General features: G+C 42.8%; 1 protein-coding gene across 1 annotated transcript; it reads right to left on the bottom strand.

Annotated features, from left to right (window-relative positions):
- Positions 1-7,995: 7,995 nt before the first annotated feature.
- Positions 7,996-24,764, bottom strand: UBE2QL1 (ubiquitin conjugating enzyme E2 Q family like 1). Its single transcript, XM_009906564.2, has 2 exons — positions 23,816-24,764; positions 7,996-9,198 (listed from the first exon to the last, which is right to left on the bottom strand). Exons 1-2 carry the CDS (start codon positions 24,614-24,616, stop codon positions 9,067-9,069), a joined length of 933 nt encoding a protein of 310 aa, XP_009904866.1. The 5' UTR covers positions 24,617-24,764; the 3' UTR covers positions 7,996-9,066.
- Positions 24,765-24,940: the final 176 nt, after the last annotated feature.

Genomic DNA, 24,940 nt, shown 5'->3' with positions numbered 1-24,940 from the left:
ACACAACTTTATTTCAGAAATGGGGTCAAAATAAGTACAATCGGAGAAGGCTTTCCTGTCCAGAAACAGTGATCCAAAGCCTAACAGGGAGCAGGGAGGGAAAGAAAAACCGAGGTTCTTACATTGTGCATCTTTGCCTCTACTAAGTGGACTGGGGAAATATGTGTATTGACCAGACTGGCATATATTGTGCAGCAGACATCAAACACGAGCAGAACAACTGTACTGAGATATATTCCAGATATATAAATGCCACCAAAATCCTTTTGGTGAAAGGATTTCAATCATGAAATGATTGCAGTGTGAGACTTCAATCACACCTACATCCATGAAGTTAAGTTAAAGCATAGGGTGATTGAAGGAAGCACTTTACACTAAGCACAGTCATGATCTGCTGGCCCTTCTTGAGGTTATCAGCTTTATGTTATGAAGGGTAGAGCTTCACAGGCATATTTTTGCCATGGTGTTTGTTTCCCCAATACTTATGAACAGCAAAATTTGTAATATTAATAATATAATAGAATCACAGGAATATTTAGTTTGGAGCAGACTTATGGAGATCTCTACTCCGAACTCCTGCTTCAGTTTCAAAGCTGGATCAGGGCATTATCAAGCCGAGTCACCCATGATGAGGTTCCATTATTTCCGAGCAACTTACTCTAGTGCTTGCCTGCTCACATGATGAAGAGGTTCTTACCTCCATCCAGCTAGGATCTTGCTTGCTGCACCTTCTGTCTGCTGTCTCTTGCTCTTTAGCTCTTCAGAGGAGAGTAAGGGTCCATTTTCTCTGTAATGCATTTCTAGGAAGGACTGTTTAAAAGGGTTTCTAGCAACAGGCCAAGGGGCAATGGTTTTAAATTGGATCAGGGTAGATTTAGATGAGGCTTGAGGAGGAAGTTCTTCGCAATCAGAGCGGTAAAATACTGGAACATGTTGCCCAGGGATGTGGTTGAGGCCCTGTCCCAGGAGACATTCAAAATCAGGCTTGATGTAGCCACGGGCAGCCTGATCTAGTTGGGAGGTATCCCTGCTGACTGCACAGGGCTTGGAGAAGATGCCCTTTGAGGGTCCCTTCCAACCTGATACAATCTGTGAATCTGTGAAACAAGGGCACACTGTGAATCCTTTGTAAATGTGCTGTCCACCTGGGCCTCCCAAGTCTAACCAGACCTGAGTCTGCACTGATGAACTGGGTGACTCCATTCAAACTACAGGGCTTAGCATCTGCCATTGCCAAATTTCATGAAGTTCCTGTTGGCTCATTCCTTTGGCTTGTCCAGGTCCCCCTGCCTTCCAGGATATTGATCACTCCTCCCAGTTTGGTGGGATTATCATAAATCCTTAATCAGTAATTAAATAATTTGAACAATCTCATTCTGTACAAGCCATTTCCTGTGTTTGTCTTGTTACCGTACATGCTCAAAACTAAACGATGCTGTCATAAATGAAGAAATTGTTTTAGTTTCTCTTAAGGATCATTTGATTTCATTCCCAGGATGTGTGCTAAGCCATATGAGCATGGATTTTGTGCTAAGTTTGAGGTCTTAGTTTTCTTGAGGAACTTCAGAAGGGGGATCTTCAGTAAAAGTCTACAGATCTTGTCAATGCAAATGGCAAATAAAGAACTCTAAATCACACAGACAACTAGCTTTGGTTCAGTTACACTTCACTGATTTTGCTAAGAGGACCTGCAGCATGCTTCAATGTTTTGTTAGTAAACCACAAACACTTTAAAGCACGTGAGGTCACTGAATAAGGAAACACAGAATATTTGACAGCAAAAGATAAATGAATGCTAAGTGTGGTAGAAAACACTAAGTATAAAATGTAAAGTTTTCAGAGTGTGAGGAGTTATCTCTGAATTCCCATTTGGTGAAACACTGCAATGAATATTCATTGCCACCTTATTTTGCAGCACGAACAAAAGGAATAAATAAACAACACTATGACAGTTTCACTGCCTTTAGCTTGATGTTCTTGTCTGAAGTCAATCAAACTGAAAGACAAAGCAATTAGGGAAAAGACTAAGTCAAAGGTCCAAATTACACAGTTTCCATTTTCATGTTAACTACCATCATCACTGATTTGTCCAAGACTCACTAGTGTGAAGAAGCTTTTGGTGAAATTTGGGGGATTTTGGTGAAATTTGACAGGAGTCAGTGTGGCATTTGCATGCTTCTAGATTGAAATGCAGGCTTTAAGCATAGTTTTACATTACTTAAGGTTTCTTTAGCATATCAGTAAAACTTTGAAGTGAAATTGGGGGAGGGCGGGGCAGGAATTTACAAAGCAGAGCGATGTATGTTTAGGAAGATGCAATTAAGTAATCAGTAATGTGAAGGGGAGCTCTGACTTCACAAGTTCTTGCAATGTCCTACTGTCCTCTTGCTGCAGTATCTCACCTCTACCCTTTGATGTACAAACTAAATCATCTCTCCAGTGCAGCTGTGCTGATAATAGCAGATGACTCACTTTCAACCTATTTGTCCTCAGACCCAGTTTGTCAGTCACTTAGTTCTTCAAAGTGAGCAAAGAAAACTTTAAATGTGTCACTAACTCACACAAAAATCTCCAGTACATATTTAGTTGCCATCTGCTCTGCAAATCTGAACTCAGGTCAGAGATTTGCTGAACCCTTTGACTCAATCCAAGTAATACACACATTTGTAAAGAACTGGCATGATCAATATATGAATACAAGACAGGATGCACATTGCTTAGGTCAGCTCAGAGGCTTATCGTCACTAGCTTCCCCCCATCTGGCACTTTGCAGGGCAGTGCATACTCTTAGAGTACATGCACAGCCCTCTCAGCCTCTCTCATTTATTTAGGTCAGGGCTGCATCTTTCCCTGAGAAATACACTGAAAAGGCTGGAGGAAATGTATAGTTTTTCTTCAGCATCTCTGCTAACATTATCTGAAACATGATGTCTGTAGCAGACTAATACAGGTTGGTGTTTGTCATGGAGGGGATATATAACTGGCACATTACATTGTACCAGCAGGCTGACCTGCTTCATTCCATCTTTACTGTTCATAACTCTCAAACGGTAGTTTGTGAGGAACCTGCTCCACCACGAATTACCTGTTGACTCTGTGCAAATGCTTCCCCATGTGAATTTAGCTAAGCTTTCAGATGCCTAAGCATGCGTTAAATCTGCCCATGTTATGCTAAAAAGTGAATCTTCAGTACACCAAGCCAAGCTCCACATCCAGATGTTCAGCTGGAAGACAGTTATCCTCTGAAAATTTTGCTAACAAGTACGCTTATAATCAACCACCTTATTGGTGTCATGTAGATAACCACGCTGACCACTATGCTAGTTTAAAACAGAGAGACTACGGTTCTGTGTCTGTGCCTGACAATCTTAGGGGAGGGTGGTAAAATACGGTGAAAAAACCCCTGAGATTTAAAGCCCAAACACCAGTTAGTTGTACATGATTTTCGCTATACAGTCAGCCTACCAAGAATAGATTTCTCTCTCCTACAAGTTCCTGTGGAATGGAAAGTACAGAAACATCAGACCGCTGCCATCGCAGAGCTCACGACTTGGCAGCTGCGACTCTAAATGGCTTTCTAAATGAGTTTTCCAAAAGTATACGTATTACACAGGTCACATGTATTTGTTATACTGGAAAGGCTTTGTCCCAGCCCTGCTATTTGTGCAAGAAGCTCCATTTTAGGATTTTATGTACTACTTTGTATAAGGAGAATGAAGTGAGTCTCCTTTTTATATAGTACAGTGTCACAGCACCAAACAAACAGACCATACCTATTATCTTTCTTTGGAAACTAAACTTTAGTTTGAAATGAAGGAGATGTGCTGCCTTTGGGAGACAAAACAAGGCAAATTTAGGAATATCTTTGACTACTGAGTTTTTGGTTGTTGAAATTTGAGGACCAATTCCTAATGACACAGAAATACATTCCTATATAAATCATCAGCTCTGTTCTCTGCGGGTAGATATTCAGAGACAGATTTCTTCCTTTGTCCTAAGCTTTATTTGTTCAGTGCCTGTATTCAGTCACGTAGCTTTACCAAAGAAAAAAAATCAGGAAGCAACTTCCCAATAAAATTCACACCTCCCCAGATGCTAGTTTCAAATTAATAATCGGTTCTGGGGACAGCAGATGTAAAATATTGCTGATAAAATGAGCCTAATGAGAGCTGGAGATGACTGCTGATTTTACAAGTGTTAAGGAGATTTTTGAGTGGATAAAGGGGGAATATTGATGTTTACTTTCTAAAAAGAAAGTCTTCCCAGTTCTTTAATATTATGGAACTCTGACAAAGCAGACAACCGATCAGTCTATTTTGATCTTGGTGTTCTTGAGCTTAGGGTCTGCCAACGACACTTGGCTTTCATTCTCAGTCACAGTAGTGAAGCGATGGCCTGATTTGAGTTTCACACTACAGCTTCAAATATTAACATCCTTCCCAGCTGCTAGGAGAGTAAGGAGGAAACACATACCACTTTCTAGGACACAAACAAAAGGACATTTTATGACCTTTTTCACTGAAGCTTCCTCAACAAAAAGGCACCTGTAGCAGCTCTGCAACCAGCTCCTATCTAAATTGCTGTTCTTCAGCCCTCCTTGTTGCTTTTTCTGGTATTGCGTTGTTCTTTGATCTCTCATTTTATACCCTTTTATCATCCCGTTTTAGCTGTTGAGTTATATCCTCACCAGCCCATACCTCTCCCTCTCTCAGGTCTTGTCCTTTCCTTTCCTCCTACTGACCTTTCCTTTGCCAATTCAGATTTTCTCACTGTTTTTTTTTTTGTAGGCTTGTCTGTTGCAGAGGAAGTAGAACCTGTCTAGCATTTAGCTAGACAAAGCCCCATGAACTAATTTCCCCTAAAATAGATCAATGCTTTTAAAAAATCTCTTAATGAACTACACTCCTAGCCACTCTGACATTCCCTGGTCAGAAGCACAATGCTTCTGTGTTCCCTGCTGTTCCCTTTTCCCCGCATCTTGCCTAGCACAAGCTGATCCTGCTATAGCTGTTTCAATAGCAGCAGTCTTATTTTTGGTGCAGTAGGAACTTCATCCTGCCCTAGTTCAGGCAGTGTACTTTTCCTCCTTTTTTCCTTGCGTGATTTCTTGCTACAGCTTATCGCACATGCTTTGCTCCCCTTCTGCTACAGCTTCAAAGCACTCCAGATTTTTTGATTTGACTCTCCTACTGCTCCAAGACAGAGAACCTCCTACAGCCAGAAAGTAACTGTGATTTTTAGCGATGATGTTTGCTCTAACTATTTAAAGCACACTTAAGAAGACACGTAATAAGTAGGTTTGAGGAAAGTGGTAGCAATCCACCCACTAGGCTCCTTTTAGCTAACCCTTTAATTAAATATTAAAGATACGGTTCTCAGGAAGATTTAAAATAACCCAGTGACAGAAAAAGAGGCAGGTTAAAAAACAACAAAGAAAGAAGTAAGTCACTCCAAAGATTTACCACACTTTCACACTGCTTTTAATGTAACTTTGCAGTGTTGACGAGGGAAGACCTTTTCCAAAGGGAAGTAAAAAACCTCATGCTTTACAGTGCTAGATTCCTCTATATGTTCTCAGGGAATTCCACTAAGGATTGCCAATTATTTGACCATAGAGTCACGTAATTGTTTCAGTTGGAAAGACCTGTAAGATCATCAAGTCCAACTGTCTACCTAACACCACCATGATCAGTAAACCATACCCTGTAGTGCCATCTCTACACAGTTTTTGAACACCTCCTAGGGACTGTGACTCTACCACCTCCCTAGACAACATATTCCAATGCCTCTTTACTCTTTCAGTAAATAAATGATTCCCAATATCCAATGTACACCTCCTCTGGCCCAATTTCAGGCCATTTCCTCTCATCCTATCACTTGATACTATGGAGATCGACTCCCACCTCACTACAACCCCCTTCACATAGTTGTAGGGAGCAATGAAGTGTCATCTCAGCCTTCCCTTCTCCAGACTAAACAATCACAGTTCCCCTAGCTGCTCCTCTTGAGATTTGTTCTCTTGACTCTTCACCAGCTTCACTGACCTTCTTTGGACAAGCTCCCACAATTCAATGACCTTCTTGAAGTTTGTGGCTCAAAAGTGAACACATTATTCAAGGTGTGGCCTCAGCAGTGCCAAGTATAGGGACACGATCATTTCCCTACTCCGGTTGGCCACACTATTCCTGATACAGGTCAGGATGCTGTTGGCCACCTTGGTCACCTGAGCACACTGCTGGCTCATGTTCAGATGGCTGTCAAACAGCACCTCCAGGCCCTTTTCTCCTGGGCAATTTTCTAGCCACTCTGCCTCAAGCCTGTAGTGTTGCATGGGGTTGTTGTGAGCCAAGCACAACACCTGGCACTTGGCTTTGTTAAACCTCATACAACTGACCATGGCCCATTGACCCAGACTGTCCTTTGCAGAGCCTTCCTCCTCAATCAGATCAATACTCCCACCCAGTTTAGTGTCATCCGCAAACTTACTGAGAGTCCTCTCAATTCCCTTGTCCAGACTATTGATAAAGATATTAAAGAGAACTGGCCCCAGTACTGAGCCCTAGAGAACACCACTAGTGACTTGCCACCAACTGGATTTAACTCCATTCACCATCAGTCTTTGGGCCCAACGATCCAACCAGTTTTTAAACCAAGGAAGCATCCATCCATTCAATTTATGTGCAACTAGTTTTTCCAGGAGGATGCTATGAGAGACAGTATTAAAAGATTTAGTGAAGTCCATATAAACAACATCCACAGCCTTTCCCTCATTCACTGAGCAGGTCACCTTTGTCATAGGAGGAGATCAGATTCATCAAGCCTTCAAGAACCCATGCTGCCTGATCACCTTGTTACCCTGCACATGCTGCATAATGACACTCAAGACCTGCTTCATGACCTTCCCCAGCACTAAGGTCAGACTGACAGGTCTCCAGTTCCCCAGGTCCTCATTCTGGCCCTTCCTGTAGATGGTGTCCTGTTTGCCAATCTCCAGTCTGCTGGGACCTCCCCAGTTAGTCAGGACTGCTGGTAAATGATGCCTAACGAAACATACTAGTTTCCGGCTTCATAAAAGACAGCAATAAAATGTTTATAAAACCAAGCAAATAAATTACTTGAAATGTTATTCCTCCCTTAGAAGACACATTCTGCTGCTGGATGCAAAGAACTGATACACAGTTCGAGGAAAAGTATATGTGCATTGATTACAGCATTGGCTCCAAGTATAAAACAGCGTGAGATAAATCACAGCAAGATCTCTGCAGAGTTGTTGTATGAAGCATTTCCATTTATAACTGAGATAAGGCACAGCAGGTGGTTACCACAAATGGTCAGAGAAAGAGAAGAGGCAGCTGGTGGAGATGAGGAGAAATGTAAGAAACCAGCTATCTTCATGAAACTGAGTGGCTCTGACCTACGTAACCATTTTGGTGAAGGCTTTATTTTCCCCCTTAGCTAGCCAAGGAACAGCTACACTGGCAAAGCTATGTAGATAATCTGATCAGTGTTTTTGCACAAATATCTCCTGTGCAGATTCCTTTGTCCTTCATTACTCTTCTCCACTGTGTGTAGTTTTAAATCAAACTCCAAACATCAAAACTCACAGCACAGTGTCCACTGTTGCTGTACAACAATGGAAACTAGTCAACAATTTTGATTTGGTCTTGCATTAGCCAGAGAGTAGAAAGCATTTTCAAAATCATAATTTTCCCCCCTCTCCATATCAGCCTTACAGTGGATACTGTCCTGCTTTCAATGAAAAGATCACCACAATAGATGTATCTACAAGGTGCCTATAATTTCACAGTACAAAATCTTATTCGGGAAACAAAAGTTGACCAAAATGATTGAATTCCTGAGGCAACAGAAATGATACTTGTGATTTTATTCAGCATGTGTCCAATACCATTTTCCATTCAGAATCCACATTTTGTAATGCTTTTCTTATACCATTCTAAACATTACCTCTGACTTTCATGGAGGCCCTTAGAAAGGTTTTGTTTTTTTTCAATTTGATTACCAGAAAACTTAAATCTTAATGATTAAATAATAGGACATTTATATACAGTACCTACAATGCCTATTGAGTGGAAAACAAAAAAAAAGGAAATAAAGAAAATTCCAGTCATGCAAATCATCTTACAAACCAAGTCCCATTTGCCTTGAAAATTTGTACTTGGTAACTGGCATATCATTTTAAAATTAAGCAGATAATTTTGGAAGATTGCTTTGTCCATTTCCATTTGCTTGTTTTGCCATTTTGGAGAACTGACAGGCCACATGCTACTGCAGAAGGTACTGACAGGGCAGTGGTTCTGCTACCACCAAACACTCCAAGCCCTGGTGTGGATGTCTTTTAAAAAAACCACCTAACCTTCAGCTAACTGCACTGGTTTATTTCTGAACAGCACATCACAAAATCAGCATAGATAGCACATTGTAACTGGTTGGGTAATTCCACTTAATTTTTCAACACTAGGACCTTTCAGCATTTTAATTCTGGTTTCACTTATGAATTAAAGGTCATATATAGAGCACAAATGAGGTCTAAATTTAGTCACAGCAGACCACAGTTCCACATAAAGACAAATCTTCAAGTTATGTTGACCTGCTAGGAGACAAAGATAAACAGCACAGCAAACATGTACCTGCAATGCACTGCTTCCCTATTAAATAGTAACTGTTTCGTTTACATTTAAATGAACTGAGCAGTAACGGATAGACTTTTCAGTACTGCTGTTTGGTGCTGCTGTCATGGAAAGAAGCTGAAGACAATGTGGGCTGTATGGGGGCAAATGACGCAATCTCAGCATCCGCTCACCACGTGACTTCAATGATGACCATTCTCCAGTCTTGAAATGTGATCCTACACAGCTTTTTTTTTTGCCTTTTTTTTTTTTTTACTCTCCCTCTGTAAACACATCCGTTCATAAATAACTTAGATGTCTCCTTGACATTCATGGTACGCAACTGAAGCTGAAGTAGAAAAAGATGGGCGGACTACAGCACTGAGGAGATGTCACAGTACTTTTGTTCAGCATTTTTGTCAAGTGCAGGTTGCTAACATCAGCCATCAGAGACGGGTGGGGTGACCCACCCATATTTTTCATGGGTCTTCACCAAACTCTTAAATGTTGCTTCTGCCTCCTTTCGACTGAAGGACTTTTTTGATTTGCCAGCTTTTCTGCAGATACGGCCCTGCACCAAACGAAAAAGAGAAAACCTTCATTAAACATGGGAACACACAGCTGGAAATCACAGCCTAACTTTTCAAGGCATCAGGCCAAGAGACATTCACTTACAGGTACCAGAAGCAGAGTTCCCAAACTGGAGTAGACAAATACATTATTGGAGAAAAATTATATGCAGTTACGGACAGAATTTAAAAAACCCTACCAAGCTATTTCCCCCATAGCTCCTGTACTGGCACCCTGGCCTGCATGCAGCCACCACAGCTGCAGCTGCAGACATGCCACAGGGCTTGCTCCTGCTCCATTGCATGGGGACCCCTGTAAACAAGGGAAGGGACCTCTATCATAAAGCATTTGGGGTGCAGACCCTCAAGCCCATTCTGTATGATTGGGCATGCAGCCCTAAACAGACAGGGACTGTGGTAAGCCACAAAAACAGCACCTCAGCTTCCCACCAGCTCCTGGGGATAGGTGGGTTTTGTAAGCATCCTCCACATCTCTTTTCAGTTGCAAGAGAGGGAGAGGCTCCTCATCACCTGCCCTGGTCCCCCAGGGCCAGTGGCTGTGGGTGGAGAAGAACACAGGCTGCTACAAGTAGTGCTGAGATATCAGCCGAGGGCTGAGGAGACAGTAACAGGTTTCAAATCAGTGTGGATGCTTCACTTGCAATTCAGTTGGAGGTGTGAGTATCACAGAGTCAACAACCCTGGAGAACCATCATAAAAGTTAGAGTGTTTCAGAGCCTACCTTAAGTAAAGACTAGGAACAACCTCTAATTCTCACCCTGGTTTATTCACAGGCAATTTATACCATTTTCACAAAAATACAGCTTTTTTACCTTTTGATGTTTTTCCTTGCCTTTCTCCCTCGTCACCATTTACAGACTAGCAACGTATTTCCTCTTTCAATACCCCTTGACAGACTAAGCAGCAAAACACCTTTCCCATCCTCATGCTAATCAGGCAATTAACATTTCCCAAATATGGTTTATCTGAATGGTACTTGATTTAACCCAGCTAAGAAGTGTTCTTCGAAGATGGTCCTTTTCAGCTATGACAAAAGGACTAATTAAATAAATCTAGGTAACATAGCTTTAAAATCTCATTGACTAATTATCTTGCATACCCTGCAGGAGTATTTTTGTTGTTACAAAACATGTTTTGCATTTTCTTCCTAATCTGTTTTTATTGGAAGTATACTTAGAGAAACACAGAAAAAGATAAAGCGAAGTGCAACAGAGGATTAGATCAGCATAGGAAATGCTTTCCTCAAACCTCCCCAATGAAATATTTTTGAAAATAAACTCACTCTACTGTTCAGTTTCTGGGTTAGTTCCATTTGCCAGCTCTTGTCTTATACACATTATTTTATCATTAAAGGCTTTGATGTCTTTTCGAATTGTGTGCATAGCACCTAACACAGTACGATCTATGTCTTCCCCAGCTTCATTTAAGTATTAAAACTAACCTGTACCTAGAAATAGGATCTTTTTTTGTTGAGAAAGGTACTGCTCATATTCAGTGTCAGCTACACAATGCAGTGAGGATCATCACATCATCTAAAATGCCACTGGAGACACGGCACATGAAACAAACATCATTCCATGCATTTATTCTCATATTTGTTTGTTATTAATGTACCAGATCATTAAATCCACTTCTAAAATGCATTCTGGTACCATATGCAAGCTGTATGTAAAATGCATCATCAAAGATGAGCTAATTCCACCCCACTGCAGTCTGTGCATTTCCTATGTTAATGCAGATACTATGAGTGGCATGGTTAGGACTCTCTCGTATTAACCAGTATCCTGCCAGGTATTTATAATTTGGATAAAATTTAACCTTGCAAACTGAAAGTTTCCCTTTTTTGGTGCCTCAGGTAAACCCAAGGTAGACGAAAAGAATGGAATTCCAGTCAAGACAGTTCAGATGCTTTTGAGTTTGTACTTGGGTGGTATCTACTGTCTAAATGTTTTCTAGCTTTTTGCTACTCCCACAAAGCTCCTCCCAAGTTTAACTAAGAAATGGCATTTTGGATGCAATTACATAAAGTGTCAAACATTTCAATGGGCACTGTTACCAGCTCTGGCTACAGTTTATTTTCAGTCATTTGCAGTCATTTTTACTCTGGTCAGGAGACTATGAGCTGCTGCATTCTGTAAAGATGATAAAAATAGTAGATAAGGCATGCAACAACAGTTATGTAAATGCAGTCCAACAGGCCATAGTTAAATTGTGCACAACAACATTTTGACCGCTCTTTAACCCACATGTCACTACTGCCACTGTAAGGCATCGATCACTTGCACAGCAAGTATCGTGATGCGTTCAGCACCAAATCAAGAAAATACATCAAACTGTATCTGAACAAGATTAAAGCATTCTATGAAAGACTAAAACAATTAAGCCTTTAATAAAGATGCTAATGTCAACTTTAACCCTGAGAAGTTGCACCAGGAGCTGATTTGAATACTTGCAATGCTTTCAGACACTCACCGAGTGCTTTTTGTAAATGGGTAATTGAAAACCTAATTAAAATAAAGAGTTAGAAAGAACATTTTGGATTTGGCCATCTGCTGTGACTTCATGTACTTATCAGGATATAATTTTAACAATCTAGAAACATCTGAAAGGTGAAAATAATGCCACAGCATCCAACTGGTTTACACAGCCATGCTGGAACACAGGGCAACATGTGCTTCTCTTAGCCTCCTCACACACTCGTGCTCCTGCTGCACCTGGTTTGCACGGCACAGTGAGCAACTCCATGTCACCCATCTGCATTTGCCCAGGCTAAGGAATTTTGTTCAAACACCAGATAAGGATCCTGTCTATATCCATAACAACTGCTAGGAGGAAGACCTCCAGGAGCACTGACTGCTGCAGGTGGCCTTCTCAAGACCCTGGCCGTACCTAGGGACCACTCTGTCCCACCTAATGCAGCAAAAGACCAAAGATAAATCTCATACTGGCCTGTATCAGGTATAGTGTGGCCAGCAGGAGCAGGGAGGTCATTCTGCCCCTGTACTCAGCACTGGTTAGGCCACACCTTGAGTCCTGTGTTCAGTTCTGGACCTCTCAGTTTAGGAAAGATGTTGAGTTTCTGGAACATGTCCAGAGAAGGGCAACAAAGCTGGGGAGGGGTCTGGAGCACAAGCCCTATGAGGAGAGGCTGAGGGAGCTGGGGTTGCTTAGCCTGGAGAAGAGGAGGCTCGGGGGAGACCTTGTTGCTGTTGACAGCTACCTGAAAGGAGGTTGTAGCCAGGTGGAGGTTGGTCTCTTCTCCCAGGCAAGCAGCACCAGAACAAAAGGACACAGTCTCAAGCTGCACCAGGGGAGGTTTATGCTGGATGTCAGGAAGAAATTCTTCACAGAAAGAGTGATTTGCCATTGGAATGGGCTGCCCAGGCAGGTGGTGGAGTCACTGTCACTGGAAGTGTTTAAGATTGGATGAGGCACTTGGTGCCATGGTTTAGTTGATTAGATGGTGTTGGGTGATAGGTTGCACTCGATGATCTCGAAGGTCTTTTCCAACCTGGTTAATTCTGTATTCTGTATTCTCATATGTGACTTGGCACCCACTTACAGACCACTGTGGGCAAATCTTGGTGCTTCTCTACTTCTCATTGATGCTGCACCAGTCTCCATGTTTTTCCGCAATCACAAAGACATCAGCACATTTCCCCCCTTAAGAACACTGACACTGAAGTGCATCCATAAAAATGTACAACTTAACATCTAGTAGCTCTTTAAAGTCCCTCTGTATAATAGTAATAATCAGCACTGTGCTTTCCCAACAAAATCATGCCATGAAGTAGTCCAAAGACAAAGTTAAATCCTGTGCAGAGATACCAAATATGAAGCCCGAAGCTCTTTAGCTATGTAATCCCACTACAACTACATATCTGCCCATGCCTGGCCTATGTCTCATAATAACAGTCCTGACATTTCTTCTCCTATGTCCAGAATCAGAATGGCCTCATGGGGATTTCTTTGGCAGCAATGAAGAGATCAAACCAACTATAGTAGCTCCCAGACCAAAACTCGATGGTTTGGCATAGCACACAGCATCAGCTGTGCTTCCACGTTGTAGCACTTTTGCTGCTACCTGGAAGGACAAGACTATATAATAGCGACCAGCCTTTCTCAGGATCATGCTATTGCCTAAGTGCTGGCTCAAATACACCTGTGAAGGTCTCCAAGTCAAGCTTAGATAAACTCCCAAGACAGATCAGCTGTTGCACTGTGTAGCCAGCTCCTGAATCCTTCAAAGTCCCTTTGCTATTTGGTCTCAGATTTTCAGAGATTTATTGTATGAAGTCATCAGATCTTACAGGATGGAGGTTATTCTGGAAATAGCATAAGCCCCTGCGCTACACATCTTTGGAATGCCACAATAAAACTTTCAGGTATAATCCAGACTTTTCTTCCTAGACTGGTTAACAAAAAGTAGTATTAATAGTAAACGCTACACAGCTAACAGACTCAGAAGTAGGTAAGCCTTCATGTTAACGCTAGTCTTAGTGCAAACTCCTCAGGCATGCATTCCTTTCATTAATCCTGGATACGCAACTCAAGGTTGGTCTTCCAAGGACAAATCAAACCAGCCTTCCACACATGGGGCTGACTGCAGCCATCATTTAAATCAGCATAAAGGTGCATGGATATAATTTCATTTTTCCCCTTAATCTCTTAGGAGTTCTTTACAGCAGACTCTAGTGACTCACTTCTAGGTAAACACCAGGAGACAGAAAATGAGCTACTGTTTAGAGATCTACAAAAGGCTGTAGGAGGGCATCATGCATCTATGATGATCTCTTCAAGGAAAGGAAAGAGACCCACAGGAATATGCCCATTTGCCAAGTCTGTTGTCCCAGGCTTCTCCATGGATGATGGAAGAACTGTGCATTTTATAAGACCTGGAGTACACTATGAGTCTCTAGCCTACTAATGCGCCAGTGACTAGTGGCTTTGGGCCTCAACTGTTCAAACACATGTGCTATGCAAACATACTCAAATCCTTTCTGATAAGTAACAGAGGAATAGAGTGGTTAGGCCTGAACCAGTCTTACTCTAGAGTAATTTTTAAAGTTTTCAGGGAAATATATTTTGACTGGCTTGTATTGGATTTGGCTGAGCTGGAGTTAGCCCTCCTCAAGCATCCTTCCAGTGCTGTGTTTTACAGCAGCAGTTGATAACACAGCAGTGTTTTGGCTACTGCTGAACAAGTATCCAGGCCCCCGAGACTATGCTGGGGGGTGGGCAAGATCTTGGGAGTGGACACAGCTGAGCCAGCTGACCCAAACTGGCCAAAGGGGTATTCCTTGCCATGGCATCAGCTCAGATATAAGAATGAAGTGAAGGAAGGACATGGGGGGATTCATCCATGGTGCCTGTTCTCCAAAGGAACCACGAAGTATAGAGAGCCCTGCTTCCCAAATCGGACCACTGTCCTTGCTGGTGGGAAGTAGAGACCAACATCTCTCTTTGCTTTCAATTCCATGTGGTCTATTGCTTGTGCCTATCATTATTATTAAACTGCTTCTATCTTTTTACTGGCTTTTGTTATATTTTCCCCTCTCCATTTAAGAAGAGGAGTGACAAAGCAGCTTTGGTGGGCATTTGGCCCCGAGCCAGTGCCAAAACACCACATGGCACTACAGAAGCATTCAAAAGTAGAGCAATGCTAGAGTGAGCTACTGTCATATTCTCAATGCAATGATTGCAGTGTGTCACAACATCACTGTAAGAGAGCAATATGTACAGTCTCTCCTACCAATTACATAGCTTATAATTTTTTTCCTTCATGTACTGATAAGGCACATTTAATCATGTCTCAAAAACCGCACACAATTTACATTGCACTATATAGGTAATTATTATCTATAGCTAAAGCAAAGCAGTATAGAAAATGATGCAGACAAATACTGGTAATGTTGTCACGTAAGTGAACTAAAAATGTGATCTTTTCCTGCAAATGTGTAATTTCTGAAGCTATGTTTCCACAGCTTTTTTGGGCCCTCTTTAAGAATAATCCATTCAAAGAAGTGAAAACCCATCAAGTTCTGGTTTTGCAGCATCCTATAGACTGTTCTTTGTCCAGGAAATAGAAATCTGAGTTACAGCTGAGTAATTACTAACTCTCACTCATCTGTGTGCAAGTAGCTCCAGCCCCTGTTTAAGATACACCTTCCTTGCCCTTCCTTACAGTCAGTGGGGTCAGATGCCTGATTGCAGTACTGATGAGGGTTAACAAACTCCCTTCCTGAATTTTACAGGTGGAACAAACTCTGTGTCAGCAAAAGAACAAGAAAAATTTGGGAGCTAACTACATTCTTGGAAGGCAACTCTAGCATCAACAGGGCCAAAGGAGCTGTTTTACAACACGGTTCAGATTCTGTCAAAAGAGATGGTTCTTGTCCCCTGCCATCAAATGGGCACCTGCTAGTCTATGTAACAGAGACATTTTCTCCCAGTATTCTGATGAGCATCCTGGACTACATTTCTGTGGAAAATAGTACAAGTAGAGTCAGCACAAGCCCAGATGGCAGCATGAAAGCCCCTCTTTGCATCAGCCCAGAGGTCCTCTACATCAAGAACCTGAAGTTACCAAAGTTTAACACAGCCACAGGTGTAAACCCAACCAAAGCAAAGCAAATCATCCTTTATGACAGGTTATAAAGATGAAGAAGTTACAGTCAGGACAACATGTCTATTTCCACATTTCCCCTAAAAAAAACCCCCAGATACTAAAAGCAGATTACCTCTGGGAACATTTAATTGAGTCAAGACCAAATGCAGTAAGATAACGAGTCACAGGCTGATGTGTCTTTTCCCCTGCTATTTATACAATTTCTTGACTTTGATATGTTCCATACTAATGAACATGGACATCTATTCAAAGCTCCCACTTCTGAGTGCTTTAAGTATGTATGCCCAAAAGACCTTCAGAAAGTGGATTATCCATACTTCCTGGGTGGTAAAGAGGAACATAGCAAAGTTAAATCATTTACCCATGACTGCACTTGAAGTCTGTGGCAAAACCTGCAAGCTAAACTCAGACCACCTCTCCCCAGCCTAAGTGTTATAGCTGTGAAATACCCTCCTCCCTCCAATAATTATAAAACTCTCCAGTCCTTGTGAAATTCACAGAAAATTTTACATTTACAGAAATTGACAGAAATGTTGAAAAATCAGTAACATCAATTTCTTTCTTTTTTTTTTTTTTAATGGGCACACATTATGGAAATAAGCTCTACACTTCTTACTGCAGCTGAGGGCCTGTTACCATTAGTAACACAAATTTAGAAAGAAAAACATCTAGTCATTCCACAGCTCCTAAAGCCTGACTAGGAGAAGCATCTGAGCTCTGAGTCATTTCACAACACAGGCTTACTCTTCCTTCTTCAGATTTATTTTCACTCATCCTTGAATGTAGATTTGGGATTGCAACTGACTTGTACCTCTTATCAAAGAGTCACTGCAGAGGTTCCAGGGGTTTTGGAGAGGCCACACAGAAGAGGATTAAATCAGTGAGGATCGTTGACTTTAACAACAGGCAGAAAATTATGAAGCAGATAAAAAGACATTTTCCAAGGACAGACTCTGCAGATGCCTGCAATGGGAAGTAACTGCCACACATGGCTGAGGACAGGTACACATGCTGTACCTCAGTTTAAATTGGAATGGGGCAAATCAGACTAACACCTTGAGTGTGTTTCATGTGAATGTCTTAAATATGCTGCCCACTTATATGTTTCACGCAGACCAAGAGGAATCACATGAATATCTTGAGTGGTGCCTGCTTACACCGTTTGTGCAAATTGATTTTCATCAAAGCACATGGCTCTCTCTATGTGTCTCTTCCAATTCCCAGCACAGTGCTGGTTTCACTTACGATCAGGGTAGGTGACAGTACAGGATCTACTCAGTTACCACTGTTTCCAGACAGAGTGAAAGATCAACACTGTGAAGTGCTCAGTACTCAGCAGAAATGACCCTGTGGTGCATGACTCAAGCCAGCTGAAAGCCACATACTTTTGAAAAATATGAAGAAACTTGGTATTCCACTTGCAGGTGAGACATTCAATTTAAGACATATTTTGAGGCATTCAGACAGCATAATCACTGCAGCTCCTTAAGATTTCTCCATTTAAGTATGGAGTAATTGTGCCTGGCAATCCTCCCACCTCGCTTCATGCCTAATGTCAGCATTACCTTTTTTGATAGTTACAGAGAAGATAATTTGTAAATTGGAAACTACATGTGAAGGTATGACTACGTCAAGGAAAAGAAGAGATCAGCACTTCAGCACAAAGAAGCTTAGATAGGAAAAACAAATGCAGCTAGTATTGCGTTACTTAGCCAACAACCTACTTTGTGAGAACAGATGCCCACTCGGGTGACACACCTCAAATCATGCCTGGCAATAAGAGTCCTGTGATATGAAGACAGAATTATTGTGGAGTTACAAATCTTCGATCTCTAAGTCATGCATGGAAATCCCTGGGCATGTGTAGATGGTAGGGAAAAAATGTGTTTTCAAGACTAAGGTGTACAAGGAAATGTTCCTCACAACAGACAGTGAGGCATCCACATTACTCCTCCAGGGAGACACAACATCACCCATCAGGACTAGGATTTCTGCGTTTGAAAAAAATTACACTTTTTCAACAAATTAACTGACAAAAGAACCAAATGTGACATGGTTCTTTGAACACCTTCACTTAAGAAAACTAGGACTTCTTTTATAATTCAGGAAAGAAGAATCTTGCTCTTTTGAGCAAATTCAACTTCCCTGTGACTCAAAGTGGCAATTATTTTAAATTCTTATTTAGGAGATCAGTCAAGTATTGCCAGGAAGAATTAGTTCTGCTTGCCATAAAAGCACATTTTGAAATAAGCAGTTTGTTTCAATTTAGTGATTTAGCTTTCTTAATGACTATTTTAACACTGAGGATGATACCTGAAAGTGGTTTAAAATTTTCCTTTTTTATGATTTGAAGAGGTAAAAGGGAGATTATGTTTCCCCTGCTTTTTGAAAGAATTAAACCAGCTTCCTACTACAATGACCTGGAATCCCTATGTCTTTTTTCCTCACAGTAGAATACATTTGCGTAATAGAAGCAGATAGTCGGAACAGCAATATATGAGAGAACAAATAAACAGTATTTTTCCAACCCTTTCATCAATTCCAGCATCTCAACACAGAAATTACATATGCTCCCACTTCAGCTTGAAAATCCTATTTTTCTCAGCTGCAACAGAAAACTTAGAAGGTCAATACATCTGATTATCCTCTGTAGCTGAAGAATAGTCTGTTACCTCTTTGGCCCAGTAGTCATACTTGTTCATGAGTAACAAGCCCCATAATACATTCTTTGTCTCCTCTGATGTCTTTGTATACAAGTTCCTGTGCTGTTCAACCATGGACCTAAAGCAACATTTCTTGCCTTAATGATAAACTGTCATCCTTTGCTCAGGCAACTAACTGAAAGACAAAATAAAACCAGCTTGCTTTTTGAAGGCTCTAATACAATACAATGGCATAAAATAATTGAGAGACATAATTGTGTTCTCTATACATTTCTGCAGCCTTTAAGATTAGCTGATTTACTCATGGCTACATTCTTCAAACCCAGCATCTGGAGCATAAAACCCAATGGATTTGCAATTAACTTCTGTAAGACCTGGACTCCGCAGACCTTCTGGACACCGTGCAAGTCCCATCTGCTATATGCTCACTCATACTTCTGTTTGAAAGGATGAAGAGGAAGTAACTTAGACTATGATTAACAGCTACCTTCTGTATCTGTTTTTTTAAGAAATAAACCCATGTCTCCTTTTTCAATCTGGCAGAAGTCAGATGGCATACTTGTATTTTTTAAATGGAAAAGATGGACCAGCCCAATAGTCATATAGGGCACACACCTCGAGGCAAACTAATAGGATTCAACTGAGGTATTTCTGAAGTTACAACATGAGGGATCAACATATATTTGAATTCAGGAAATTTTCTAATAGAAAAACAAACCTTACTTACAAACTGTATTTTGTTTTTTATTTAAAACATTACACAGAAGCTCACCACAGGAAGAATACTTGTAACTAGGGGTTCCCTAGTCCTATTTCAGTATCTCATAACAAATTTTTTATGCTCCTTCTAGTTACTGATGGGAGAATAAGGGAGTATTTTCATCAAAATAAAGAACTTTTTGCATGACAATCTGCAGAGTCATGCAGTTACCTGACAGCAGTCTTTGGCTGGCAGTCCTGTCCCCAGACTCCATGGAGAGAACAAGGGGCCAATAAAAAGGAGGACACGGCAGCCACTGGTTAGCCCTGAAAGCTTAAGCTCAAGACATGAGGTGCAGTTGTGTTAGCTGGTCCAAAAAAGAAAAATTCTGATGCACTATATGGACACTGGCATACATGGCTCTGTTCTCTTTTAACATTCACTAAACCAGTGTCAAATCATTCCTCTCCAGTAAGAAACAACATGCCTATCAGAAGACACAAAAATAACCTTCTTCCTTTGGACAAAGCCTGCTCCTTTTCATTTGGGACTGTAGCATCCACCATGTTTTCAAACAATAGAGAGAGGATTCTTCCCTGAGACAGATGCTGGCCTCAGCCTTGTGCATTAGTCAAGGAAAGCCACTACGAACCTCCCACCGTTTTACCACTCAGCTACGACCTGGCACTGTTCCCCCTTCCTTTCTTCAGTTATTAATCCTATTGTGAAAATGTCATTGTTATCAGGAAGCAGAGAGTAACGGATTCATTTTAAAAATCTTTCCCTGAAATTATCGACAAAATATTTTAAGGAGTGCTGCTAAGAAGGAATAAGACTCGGCAGGCCAGCTCCACAGCCTGGATAGACAGAAAAGAGAGGTTCTGCCTAGACAAGGGATGTGGAACAGCTGCCTCCACAACAACCAACTTGTATTCAAATTACTTTGTTAGCACCACCCCACCTTTTTCTCTGACACTCCAACTCCACAGTGGCTCACAGCTACCATTTCACTGGTTCGGCAGGGCCAAGCTTTCACCTATGATGACAAGAGCCAGCAAGCAGCTGACTGTGCAGGAAGCAAGCACAAAGTCATCCTCATAAAACAAAGGCTACAGTTGAGTTAAGGGCAACAAGTATTTTAAAGTAAGATTCTGAATCCCAGACAGAGAAACAGTCTTAGGCCTTTGATGTACTGAGAATTCCCCTCAAGATACTGACTAGAGCTGTGTGAATAATTGATTTTCTCAGCTGAATAGCTTAAGCAACCAACCAAACAAACCCTAACTTGTTTGTTAATTAACTCTTTTTTTCTCTCCTTGAATTGTTTCATTCAAACAGAAATTTGTTCTTTTCCATTTTTTTTCCAGACACAACATAACTAAAAATGCAATACTAGATTTACAATGAGAAGGAAGGGCATGCATCCCTTTCAAGCACAGTCACCTGAGGCATATGGTTCTGATTAATGAAATCTGGGGAAACAGCCATCCTGAGAGACTGTTCCACCCCCTGGGAGACATGTACAGGTTTGGGAACCTAGAGGCAGATTTCTCTGCTTACAACAATAATGCTGAAAAGTAATAGAAATGTGCTACTTCTTAATTTCTGTATTGCACACTGATGTCTCCTTACAGGCAGAACTCATGAGTGAAATATTTCACCTTTGACGTATCAGAGCAACTTCTCTCTCTTTTTCTTTTACTCTGCTAAAAGGTCTGTGAAAAAAAAAATAGTCTGGATTTGTCAAGGATCCTGACTGCCCTCCAAAAATGTATTTCCAGTGTTAATCTGCTTTTTGATCACTTAAAAAACCAAAAAGATTACATTAGTTCGTAGACTACTATTAGTTCTGACAAAACAACAGGCAAAGAAGTGCTGCATTTCTCCCCAGAGAACCAGCAGAGAACAGCAGCATTACAGCTAGCTCAGCAAAATGGAACTGATGAGAAATGTTGAATGAAATCAGCCACCTCAGTTTTATCACAGGAATTGCCAAAAGGAGTGCACACTGGCGGGAAGTTCAGTCCTGCCTACTCACACCAGCGCCCACGCCAGCAAGGCATGCTTTTGGGTGCGTCACCAGCTTGAGTATTCGCAACGATTTCATGCGACATCACGGTGCTGCTAACTGATGACATTTCCCTGGAAGGTCCCATTTACCCGCAGCACCTCATCTCCCACTCTGCCTCATGGCTGCCGCCATTTGCTCATGCAGGGCTGTTCTGACGCAGTGTAGAATGGACCTCACTGGTCCAGCCTTTCTGAATAGCAAGTGTGTTGAGTATTTCATTGTATTGCAGGGGGCAAGCTGCTTACAGGAATTACACAATTAACCTGGTGTAAGCCATCGCAGTTTTCTCAAGACAGCTCCTCAAAGGCACAGAGACTACCTACAGCAGGGCAAGAGTTACCCAAAACCAGCCCTGCAGCTCTGGGGAATGCAGGGCCTCAGCTCTCAACATTTCAGTGGCTCCATTTTAATTTAAAGAAAAATACTATCTAAGGTAGATTACCTGTATATTGAAAAATGAAATGAGGGTAGGGGAGGGCCTGTTGTATTTTGAGCCCTATTATGCAATGGAGTCAAAATTACATAACAAGGGGAGTGTGATTACAGAAATGTGGCTCCTATGACACAGAGCCCGGCTCTGATGACAGGCTGGCAACCCATCACAGGCTACATCTCTGTAACCTGCAAGTTAAATTTATTGTCAGCATTACCCATTAATCTTTCCACTTGGAATGAACGATCCAGGATGCTGAAATATACATGTTATACCTACTCAACTACTACATGACTGTCAGCAATTTATTTCTGCTTCTCTTGTACCACACACACATTCTCATTTTTTATAATTAACTTCATAACCTTCTGAAAGAATGTTATTAAAAACCTTGTGTTTTAAATGTGTTTATTAATTACATGCATATAAACACAAGGTACTACTACTTTCTGGAAATCTAAGGGGCCTAGAGAAGAAAACTGTCAAATTACATAGCTTAATATCTATCACTAATAAAACAATTCAGTGCTTTACTTCACTAGGCCATTTTATCATCCCAGTAAATATTAATTTAACCCTTTTAGATTCAACATTCAATATTGAAAAAAAGTTACTGAATTGTAAAAAATAAAAAAGAAAAAAGGGAATTTAGCATTCTTCTTTTAAATCCTTGTTTAAAATAATAAAAAGACAAGATATTAAAGTGTGGCACAGAACTTTAAGATATCCCAAGCTCAATTTTTTTCTGGTAGATGTTTTTTATATCCCAAGGTGACCTAGGAAACTTGAACTCTTCAAAAAAGAGCAGAGACAAATACTACCCGATTAAAAAAAGAAGCAGTAGACTCAGAGCAGAAGGAGGAAAAGCCACTATAAAAGCCTATTAAATAACCAAAATTAATTTTCAGTCTTCAGAGAAATCAAGCCTTTACTTCTGCTCACAGAAGAAGTTCCAGAGAGGCAAACAGGAGTAATCTCTTTATCAAGCAAATAAAAAAACGTTATTGACTCTTTCTCCCCTTCTTTTTCAAGATACGAATTTCAGAAGTCATTTGGTGTAATTTTACTGACAAATGTGCCGCTGTACATGTCCCCTAGGTTCAAGGGGACATAAAGTGAACAGGAAAATCACACAGTCACAGTCGTGTATACTGTCCACTACAATAACCATAAAGAAGGACTGCCTATGAGTTTCACCATCGATATTTACCCATTTACTAAGCCAGGTAATGAAGTATTTCTATGAATATTCGTCGGGGGTGGGGGGGAGAAAGCATACAATGCACTGATTCCCCTCCGATGAGATCCTCTGCCGGGGGAGGGAACAAGGGAACCTCCCCCGGAGAGGAGAGCTGGCAGCAACCATTTAACTGCTGCAACTGCAGCACATACCCGAAATTACTTGTTCCGTTCAAGGCGGTGAGATTTTAAACTGGCGCAACTTTACCGGCATCTCAGGCAACAATTCCAGGCGTGACCTCGTGCCACAATTTTGCCCTCTGTGCCAAGCCCCTAACCTGGCATAAACATCTTGTCCCCGGAGGGATGCTGTGCAGGACAGCACCAGACAAAGACCTGGGGGCAGCAGCTATAGCGTTGCACCCTACGCCAGCGGCTGCACTTCACGCAGGAGACCAGCAAGCATGGCCGACTAGCTGATGAAAGGCAGGAGGCACTGGACTCGAATCCCAAACCCCACTGGGGCATGAAAGAGTCCTTTCTGTTTTGGAGTGATGGACGTGCCCCTCAGGGGCAAACGGGCACGACATCTTGGTGCCACACGCAGTCTGCCAAGCATAAGGACAAAAGGCATGCAGGAGGACAGTATGGACGCTTGTGCTCCTTGCCTCTCCAAGCTGCCCCCTCTGCATACCTCTGCTGCACCTGCCTGAGAAGGGACCCCAGAGCAAAACACCTATGTCCTTGTCTCCTTCCCACCTATGACGCCAGGTCCTCAAGGAAGCCCTGTCACCCAGGCCTGGCCAAGGTCAGTCACAGCCGAGGCTTGACCCACTGTCCTTTGGGGTTCCTATCCAAACAAACGCACAGATTTACTCCCACCCCATCGCACGCACACAGAGCGAGAGTCCATGGAGCCCCTACCTGCCCCTTGACCAAGCTGGCTGCAAACTGCCTCATGACGGCCTCTACGGTGTAGGCGCTGGACCAGCCGCGAGGGGTGAGCAGCTCCATGCAGATGGCTCCACCGTCGAGAACATAGCCATTCTCCAGGCGGGGGCTGAGCACCCTCATGAAGGGCGGCGAGAAGGGGAAGTTGTCGGGGAAGGTGAGGTTGAGCAGGATGTACTCCGTATTGGTCTCCTTCATGTCCTGCCACAGTACCGAGTCCTTGTCCACCTGGTGTAGCTTCACGTTCCAGTCGAAGAGGCTCTCGTCCACCAGCTCCACCGAAATGAAGCGGTCGCTGAGCCGCGCGATGTCCTGCAGCTCCTTCATCAGCCGCCGGGTCCGCACCTGCGTGCAGTGCTGCTGCCGGCCCGCGGGCGCCAGTGGCCCAGACCCCGACGGCAGCGGCACCAGCGGAGCCGGCCCCGACCCGCACCCGGGCCGCTGCGCCGTCTCCTTACCGGCGCCGGGCTCCTTGGCCGCCTCCCGCGGCTTCTCCTTGCCGCCCCCCGAGCGCAGCTGTGCAGGCTGCTTGGCGAGCTCCGGTGCCTTCTTGTTCTTGTGGCCCCCGGGGCTGCTCTCGCTGCTGCTGCTGCAGCCGCCGCCGCCCGCGGGAGGGCCTTGCGGCTGCGGCTTGTTGCTGCTGTTCTTCTGGTTGCCCCTGCCTCTCAACGAGGAGCCCTGCTGGCTGCTGCTGCGGTGGTGGTGGTGCTTGGGGTCCTCCGTGTCCCGGTTGTGCAGGCGGATCAGCCCGATTTTCCGCAGCAGAGTGGCCATGTTGTGCGCGGTTCTGCTCTCCCTCTCCCCTTTATGGGTCGGTGGGGTTTCAGTATTAATTTACAGCCTTACTCGGCGGAATTGCTGGTGGCAGGCAGGGGGCACGGCCCTGGGCGGGCGGCGAGGCCCCTCTCCCGCCGGTCTGGGCGCACGGCGGGGAGAGAAAGGCGGCGGCGCTGCCGCGGGGAGGATGTACGGCCGCGGCCGCCGCTCAAACGCCTCCCCTCGCTAGGGCTGCTGCGGGCAGCATTGCAGCACTGGTGCTGTTCCCAGAGACATCACGGCCCTACTGCCGTGGCCATGATCCCATGAAAAGGGGAAAGA

This window comes from Dryobates pubescens, chromosome 9 (genome assembly GCF_014839835.1).
Source record: "Dryobates pubescens isolate bDryPub1 chromosome 9, bDryPub1.pri, whole genome shotgun sequence".
Lineage (NCBI taxonomy): Eukaryota > Metazoa > Chordata > Aves > Piciformes > Picidae > Dryobates > Dryobates pubescens.
The sequence above is the reverse complement of the archived record's forward strand: the minus strand, read 5'-3'. Positions and strand labels throughout refer to the sequence as shown.